We start from the raw sequence: 8728 nt of genomic DNA on the forward strand, positions 1-8728 counted from the left end.
TGCTCAACTCATGTCTCAAATTTTGTTCAGGAACTACCCAGAACCCTTTGCTGGACTCTTCTCGGTCTGTCTTAGCATAATCGCCCTAGGCCCAATTTTCTGTGGCCTAACAGTGTCAAAGAAGTTGACAGTACTAATTAAAATTGAATACAGACAAAATGAGAAAGTCACCAGTTTTTCATTTACAGAGTGCTCTGACACTTGTGCATTTTTCTGCCTGATTCTGTTAACAAGTAGTTTTGAAGTGTGGTGAAATTTGGAATATGGAAAACAAATCAGACTCCAGAAAGTGGTCTGAAAAGGTTGAGATCTGCTGATCTAGACAATAGGAAATACTAGTGAGAAAGGTGAGACTAAGCGCCCCATTCCTCAAAGGAGTGAAATGCTGAACCCTGGGTCCCAGGGAGGTGCTCTGGCTCAGGCACCTGACCTTGTCCTGGAGTCAGGTGCCTGAGCCAGAGCAGATTGGGTGACCATTCATCCCTTATTTTAAGAGACACCCTCCATCCCATTTTAGACATTCAATGGAATCTGATTACACTTGCACTGTCTGCTTGAGGGCTGTAGAAATGTACACCTGACAGAAAAAATGAATAATGCATTTGTGCATTGTGGAAAGTTCTCTGAAAACATCGGCTCAGTGTGCAGCAGCAGTCAAAAAAGCAAACAGGAATGTTAGGAATCATTTAAAAAAGGGATAGAAAATAAGACAGAGAATATCTTATAAAACCCTGGTACACCCACATCTTGAATACTGTGTACAAACGGGGTCGCCTCATCTCAAGAAAGGTATATTGGGACTGGAAAAGGTTCAGAGAAGGAAAACAAAAGTGATTAGGGATTTGGAATGGGTCCCACATGAACAGAGATTTAAAAGACTTGAACTTTTCAGCTTAGAAAAGAAAAGACTAAAGGGGATATGATAGAGGTCTGTAATATCATGACTGGTGTAGAAAAAGTGAAAAGGAAATGTTATTTATTTGTTCCCATAATATAAAAACTAGGGGTCACCAAATTAAATTAATAGGCAGCAGGTTTTAAACAAACAAAAGGAAGCTTTTCTTCATGCAGCGCACAGTCAACCTGTGGAACTCCTTGCCAGAGGATGCGGTGAAGACTAGGACTTCAACAAGGTTCAAAAAAGTGCTAGATAAATTAATGGGGGTTAGGTCCATTAATGGCTATTAGCCGGGATGGGTAGGAATGGTGTCCTTAGCCTCTGATTGTCTGGAAACAGATAACAAGAACATAAGAACAGCCTTACTGGGTCAGACCAATGGTCCATCCAGCCCAGCATCCTGTCTGCAGACAGCAGCCAATACCAGATGCCCCGGAGGGAAAGAACACAACAGGTAATCCTCACATGCTCCCACCCACTTCCAGAGAAATAGAGGCATGGAACAATTGCGAAATAGCTTATTTCGGCTTTTGGCGCTGTCTACACAACAGGAAGTCCAGGATAGAGCGCTCTTCCCCCTACTTCCCTCACTCTTTGTACAATGGACTTTGTTTTTTCAGAATAACGCTGCTGTGCAGACATAGCCTTGGTCTTTGAATCAATGGTGCTCTATTTATGGCCAAGATTAGTGTGAAGTGTCACCAAAGAGCAAGAGCTTCAGGGGGCAAGTTAAGGATGAGGGAGAATAGAAGGAGATGGGTATTTATGGACTCAGACCTGAATCAGACAAATACACTAATGATTTCTTTGGGTTACTTTCAGCATTTTACTTTATTGGTTCATCATCTGAGAGGAATTTTTATTTTGGTGGAGCTTCAAATATCTCTGCAGGATAATCCATTGGCAGCATGAGAACCAGCAACGGGAGCAGTGTAACTGAATTCATAATCATGGGATTCCCAGATCTTCAGGGCTTCCACACTCTCTTCTTTGCCCTGCTGCTTCTCATCTACCTCTTCACTATCATTGGGAATGTGGTGATTTTCACAGTCATCAGGTCAGATTCTCGACTTCACACACCCATGTACTTTTTTGTCAGCATTTTATCTTTCTTGGAAATCTGGTATACAGCAGCTACTGTTCCCAAAATGCTTTCAAACTTACTCAGCGAGAGAAAAAGCATTTCCTTCACTGGGTGCCTCTTACAAACATATTTCTTCCATTCCCTAGGAGCCACTGAATGCTACCTACTGACAGCAATGGCTTATGACAGATATTTAGCAATCTGTAACTCACTGCGCTATCCTGCCATCATGACCCCAAAAATGTGCACTCAGCTGGCTGCTGGCTGTTGGATTTGTGGCTTCATGTGTCCTGTCATTGAGGTAATCTTGGTCTCCAAGCTGCCATTCTGTGGCCCCAATGAGATCCAGCATATCTTCTGTGACTTCCCCCCTCTGCTGAGCTTGTCCTGCACAGATACTTCCATCAATGTCCTGGTAGATTTTATAGTCAATGCATTTATAATCCTGGTGACATTTTTGTTCATCATGGTCTCATACATAAAGATTATAAAAGCCATATTGAAAATACGCACAGCTGAGGGGCGAAAAAAGGCTTTTTCTACCTGTGCCACTCACCTTACTGTGGTTCTGCTATTTTTTGGGAGTATTATATTCATGTATGTACGATTAAAGAACAGCTATTCCTTGGATTATGATAGGGCATTTGCAGTAATTTATGCAATCTTGACTCCTTTAGTCAATCCAGTCATCTATAGCTTACGGAACAAAGAAATACTGAATGCAATAAAAAGGAAAATTCCGCACAGAGGAGCCATCAACAGCAGTGAACACCCTTGAGTCCTATGTCAGCTGCCTTCCTTCACAGCACCTGATCCATGCACAGAACAGCTTTGCATGTGGTCAATGTATGTGGTTTTCTTTCTGGTTTACAACCTGGCCAGGCCCCAGCCTATATTCTCAATTCTGGTCACTTGTTGGAATGAAGGGGCATTCCCTCACTGTCTCTCAGACACAATGTTAAAACCACTATAATTTCGTAGTCTTCTTAATTCTACTTTATTTCCAGTGCACTTTGGCTCCTTCATGAGTTTCTCCTTCCTTCTAACTTTTTAATTTTTTTTCTTCTTTTCACCTTCACATTTTCTGCCTTTTTCGCCTAGGGCTCGTTTACATTGGCCCCTTTTCCGGAAGGGGCATGGTAATTTTTGAAATCGCAATAGGGAAATGCGCGGGGGATTTAAATATCCCCCGTGGCATTTAAATAAAAATGTCCGCCGCTTTTTTCCGGCTTTTAGAAAAGCTGGAAAAGAGTGTCTACACTGGCCCCGATCCTCCGGAAAAAAAGCCCTTTGAAGTAGGAATAAGATCCTCCGGAAAAGGATTTCCCTATTGCGATTTCAAAAATTACCATGCCCCTTCCGGAAAAGGGGCCAATGTAGACGTAGCCCTATTGTTTATTTTGATTTCCTTTTCCCTCCACTTCTCCAGGAGCTCAAGGCATCAGGAAATGCTGTGACAGGAAAGTGAGGCTCTGCCTCTAGGACAAATCCTCACTTTCCTGCCCTCCCTTGGCCAATGCAGAGCAAAGCTGCATAGTGGGGCTTCCTTCCATTCTAGGTGTGACAAAGTGGGGATTTTATTCACCTTGTTATGTTGCATGTGATTTCTACGGTCCTGTGTGTGTGCCTCGCTTTCCCAGGGCACTGCACCAACACCTACATGGTGAGGGAAATTTTGGGTGTGACTCGCACCAAGGGAGGCTGGCATAGCCACTGCATGCACACAATGGCTGATTCCTTCATAACCTGAGCAGGGAAGGAGTAAAGCTGGAAAAGGAGCACACAGGCCAGAGGAGAGGCTAGGACCAGGGCTACTAGGCAAGAGTATGTCTACACTACCACCCTAGTTCGAACTAGGGTGGTAATGTAGGCAACTGGAGTTGCAAATGAAGCCCGGGATTTGAATTTCCCGGGCTTCATTTGCATAAAGCCGGGCACTTCCTAGTCTGAACTACCCTTACTAATCGTGAAACTACCGTTACTCCTCGTGAAACCTAGTCCAAACTACCTAGTCCATGCCGCATGTAGCCGCGCGGCACGGAGTCCGCACAAGCGGACATTTAAAAATGGCGGCGCCCGGCTTTATGCAAATGAAGTCCGGGAAATTCAAATCCCAGGCTTCATTTGCAACTCCGGTTGCCTACATTACCACCCTACTTCGAACTAGGGTGGTAGTGTAGACATACCCCAAGTGAGTTAGTCTTAGCTGGTTTGGGGTACAGAGGGAGAGTTAGGGCTCTAGCTCTGGCCCCTTGCCCCAGAGATGGATTGTACTGGCAGGTTACTGGTTCTGGTTACTGTGCTGACAAGTCTGTTCCATTCTGTATCCCTGAAGACCTTCTGTTTTATCTGCTGACAATCTTATCTAACTGTGGATGGAGGTGCAGGGCCCAGTTATTCCCCACTCCTCAGTGACATTTGTGGCATGGTGGGTGCAGTAGAAAGAAGGGGAACTAGCAAGAGCCAGGCATGGGTGGTAGGTATGGTAGGTGGGGGAAGGCACTGCCTTCCCAAATGGCTAGCTTGGCCCCACCCACATTCTGCCCCAGAATGACTGCTGTAGGCCTACTGAAGGTGGAGTGTTGCTGCCCCCAAGCACCTGCCCTCCCCATGCTCTGAGCACAGGAGGCTGGGGACACATGCCCTCTTCCCTCGCTGTGCTCTGGGGTAGGGGAGATGGGCCATGCACCCTCCTCTCTCCCCATGCTCCAGGGTTGGGGAGTCTTGAGCTTTGGGGTTGAGTGCTGCTCCACCTCCCCTGCTGCTGTGCAGGGGCAGGGGGGGGGGAGGGGGAAGTGGCTTAGCTCCTGTGGAGGGCTTGGGCAGAATGGGTGGGGGTGGGGACATGGCTGGGGGAGTGCCTCCCCCAGGCCTACCTTCACCTACCACCCATGAGCCAGGTGTGCTGAAGGCGTACAGATAGTTCGGAATAGCTTGCTAGTCCGAACTATCTAGCCCGTGCCGCGTGTAGCCGCGCGGCACGGGGTTCGCACTAGCCGGCTTTTAAAAATGGCGGCGCCGGCTTTATGCTAATGAAGCCCAGGAAATTCAAATCCCGGGCTTCATTAGCAAGTTCGGTATGCATACATTACCCCCCTAGTTCGAACTAGGGGGGTAGTGTAGACATACCCTTAGGCTTTGGCGGCCCTGGTGCTTCAGAGGCAATGTTCTCAGTTTTCAGGGTGGGTAAAGGACTGCCTTTGTAGATGAGTGCCTCATTCCCCTGGAGATGGTGAATCAAAGGGGGTGGCACCAGACCAACACCCACCTGTCCCTGACGGGACCCCATTCAAGGTTCCTGTGGTCAGAGTGCATCTGAAATGGGGGGCTGAGGGCCCCAAAGAGCTGGGAGTGCACCATCAAAGAGGTGGGGGTGCACCATCACTTCCCTGCCAGGGTGCTGATGGTGGGTGATCTGGTGGTTTGGCCAGATTGTCCCCACAGTGCCCTGGTCATTACTGATAGCCAGAGCCAGCGAGTGGCACTCAGCCCTGACCCTGAAGAATGCATCCCACACGGGACACAGGGCCCTACCCAGGCAGACAGGGAGTTTCCAGGGGCCGGATTCAACTGGGCTGGGACTCAGACACAGGCAGTGGGAGGGAGCAGGCCCACATCCCTTCCCTGGCTGCTGAATTCCAGGCTGAGTTGCAGAAAGATCCCTCCTTGCAGAAGCTGAAGGACTGGACTGGCCTCACTGCAGCACAACCCATGGGGGAAGGCTGCCTGGAGAGGTTTCTGTGGGAGAGGGGATTCCTGTACCAGGAATGGGTCCCCCAGAGGAAGTGGAGTTATGGGGGGTCTGGAGGCAGCTGGTGGCTCCCCAAAAGTATCACCACAGGCTGCTGTACCTAGCCTACGACATCCCATTCTCCAGACACCAGGAGATCCAGAGCACCAGGGAGAGGCTGCTACAGAGCTTTTACTGGCCTGGAGTGTGTGAGACTGTCAATGGTGCTGCTGGTCCTGTGAGCCCTGCCAAAGTGGGGGAAGGCCCAGGACAAGGGGAAAGCCACCCTGAAGCCCCTCCCCATCACAGAGGAGCCTTTCTAGAAGGTGGTTATGGATATAGTGAGGTCCTTCTGTAAGGCAACCTAATCCAGGAAGAAATACATCCTGGGGGTGGTGGATTTCACTACTCACTACCCTAAGACACTGAGGCAAACACTGTGGCCAAAACTCTGCTGGCCATTTTCAGCAGAGTGGCAATCCCCAAAGAGGTCATTATAGAGCAGGGTCCAACTTTGTATCAGCCCTTTTCCAGTGCTTATGGGAGAAGTGTGGTTCTGGTACTCCTGAACATCAGTGTATCATCCTCAGTCCAATGGGCTGGTGGAGAGGTTCAATGGAATGCTAAAGCAGATGCTAAAGACTTTTATGAACCAGCAACCACAGGACCAAGACAAGTACTTACTCTACCTGCTGCTCACTTAGGGTATGGCTACACTAGCCACCCTAGTTCGAACTAGGGTGGCTAATGTAGTCATTTGCACTTGCAAATGAAGCCCGGGATTTGAATTTCCCGGGCTTCATTTGCATAAAGCCGGGCACTTCCTAGTCTGAACTACCCTTACTAATCGTGAAACTACCGTTACTCCTCGTGAAACCTAGTCCAAACTACCTAGTCCATGCCGCATGTAGCCGCGCGGCACGGAGTCCGCACAAGCGGACATTTAAAAATGGCGGCGCCCGGCTTTATGCAAATGAAGCCCGGGAAATTCAAATCCCAGGCTTCATTTGCAACTCCGGTTGCCTACATTACCACCCTACTTCGAACTAGGGTGGTAGTGTAGACATACCCCAAGTGAGTTAGTCTTAGCTGGTTTGGGGTACAGAGGGAGAGTTAGGGCTCTAGCTCTGGCCCCTTGCCCCAGAGATGGATTGTACTGGCAGGTTACTGGTTCTGGTTACTGTGCTGACAAGTCTGTTCCATTCTGTATCCCTGAAGACCTTCTGTTTTATCTGCTGACAATCTTATCTAACTGTGGATGGAGGTGCAGGGCCCAGTTATTCCCCACTCCTCAGTGACATTTGTGGCATGGTGGGTGCAGTAGAAAGAAGGGGAACTAGCAAGAGCCAGGCATGGGTGGTAGGTATGGTAGGTGGGGGAAGGCACTGCCTTCCCAAATGGCTAGCTTGGCCCCACCCACATTCTGCCCCAGAATGACTGCTGTAGGCCTACTGAAGGTGGAGTGTTGCTGCCCCCAAGCACCTGCCCTCCCCATGCTCTGAGCACAGGAGGCTGGGGACACATGCCCTCTTCCCTCGCTGTGCTCTGGGGTAGGGGAGATGGGCCATGCACCCTCCTCTCTCCCCATGCTCCAGGGTTGGGGAGTCTTGAGCTTTGGGGTTGAGTGCTGCTCCACCTCCCCTGCTGCTGTGCAGGGGCAGGGGGGGGGGGAGGGGGAAGTGGCTTAGCTCCTGTGGAGGGCTTGGGCAGAATGGGTGGGGGTGGGGACATGGCTGGGGGAGTGCCTCCCCCAGGCCTACCTTCACCTACCACCCATGAGCCAGGTGTGCTGAAGGCGTACAGATAGTTCGGAATAGCTTGCTAGTCCGAACTATCTAGCCCGTGCCGCGTGTAGCCGCGCGGCACGGGGTTCGCACTAGCCGGCTTTTAAAAATGGCGGCGCCGGCTTTATGCTAATGAAGCCCAGGAAATTCAAATCCCGGGCTTCATTAGCAAGTTCGGTATGCATACATTACCCCCCTAGTTCGAACTAGGGGGGTAGTGTAGACATACCCTTAGGCTTTGGCGGCCCTGGTGCTTCAGAGGCAATGTTCTCAGTTTTCAGGGTGGGTAAAGGACTGCCTTTGTAGATGAGTGCCTCATTCCCCTGGAGATGGTGAATCAAAGGGGGTGGCACCAGACCAACACCCACCTGTCCCTGACGGGACCCCATTCAAGGTTCCTGTGGTCAGAGTGCATCTGAAATGGGGGGCTGAGGGCCCCAAAGAGCTGGGAGTGCACCATCAAAGAGGTGGGGGTGCACCATCACTTCCCTGCCAGGGTGCTGATGGTGGGTGATCTGGTGGTTTGGCCAGATTGTCCCCACAGTGCCCTGGTCATTACTGATAGCCAGAGCCAGCGAGTGGCACTCAGCCCTGACCCTGAAGAATGCATCCCACACGGGACACAGGGCCCTACCCAGGCAGACAGGGAGTTTCCAGGGGCCGGATTCAACTGGGCTGGGACTCAGACACAGGCAGTGGGAGGGAGCAGGCCCACATCCCTTCCCTGGCTGCTGAATTCCAGGCTGAGTTGCAGAAAGATCCCTCCTTGCAGAAGCTGAAGGACTGGACTGGCCTCACTGCAGCACAACCCATGGGGGAAGGCTGCCTGGAGAGGTTTCTGTGGGAGAGGGGATTCCTGTACCAGGAATGGGTCCCCCAGAGGAAGTAGAGTTATGGGGGGTCTGGAGGCAGCTGGTGGCTCCCCAAAAGTATCACCACAGGCTGCTGTACCTAGCCTACGACATCCCATTCTCCGGACACCAGGAGATCCAGAGCACCAGGGAGAGGCTGCTACAGAGCTTTTACTGGCCTGAAGTGTGTGAGACTGTCAATGGTGCTGCTGGTCCTGTGAGCCCTGCCAAAGTGGGGGAAGGCCCAGGACAAGGGGAAAGCCACCCTGAAGCCCCTCCCCATCACAGAGGAGCCTTTCTAGAAGGTGGTTATGGATATAGTGAGGTCCTTCTGTAAGGCAACCTAATCCAGGAAGAAATACATCCTGGGGGTGGTGGATT

At 50.3% G+C, this 8728-nt stretch overlaps 1 protein-coding gene across 1 annotated transcript; it reads left to right on the top strand.

The window, feature by feature from the left end:
* Positions 1–1806: 1806 nt before the first annotated feature.
* On the top strand, positions 1807–2760 carry LOC102452306 (olfactory receptor 6N2-like). The gene has a single exon (XM_006121431.1). The coding sequence runs from the start codon at positions 1807–1809 to the stop codon at positions 2758–2760; it is 954 nt and encodes a 317-aa protein (XP_006121493.1).
* Positions 2761–8728: the final 5968 nt, after the last annotated feature.

Source organism: Pelodiscus sinensis, chromosome 24, assembly GCF_049634645.1.
Source record: "Pelodiscus sinensis isolate JC-2024 chromosome 24, ASM4963464v1, whole genome shotgun sequence".
NCBI classification, from domain to species: Eukaryota; Metazoa; Chordata; order Testudines; family Trionychidae; genus Pelodiscus; species Pelodiscus sinensis.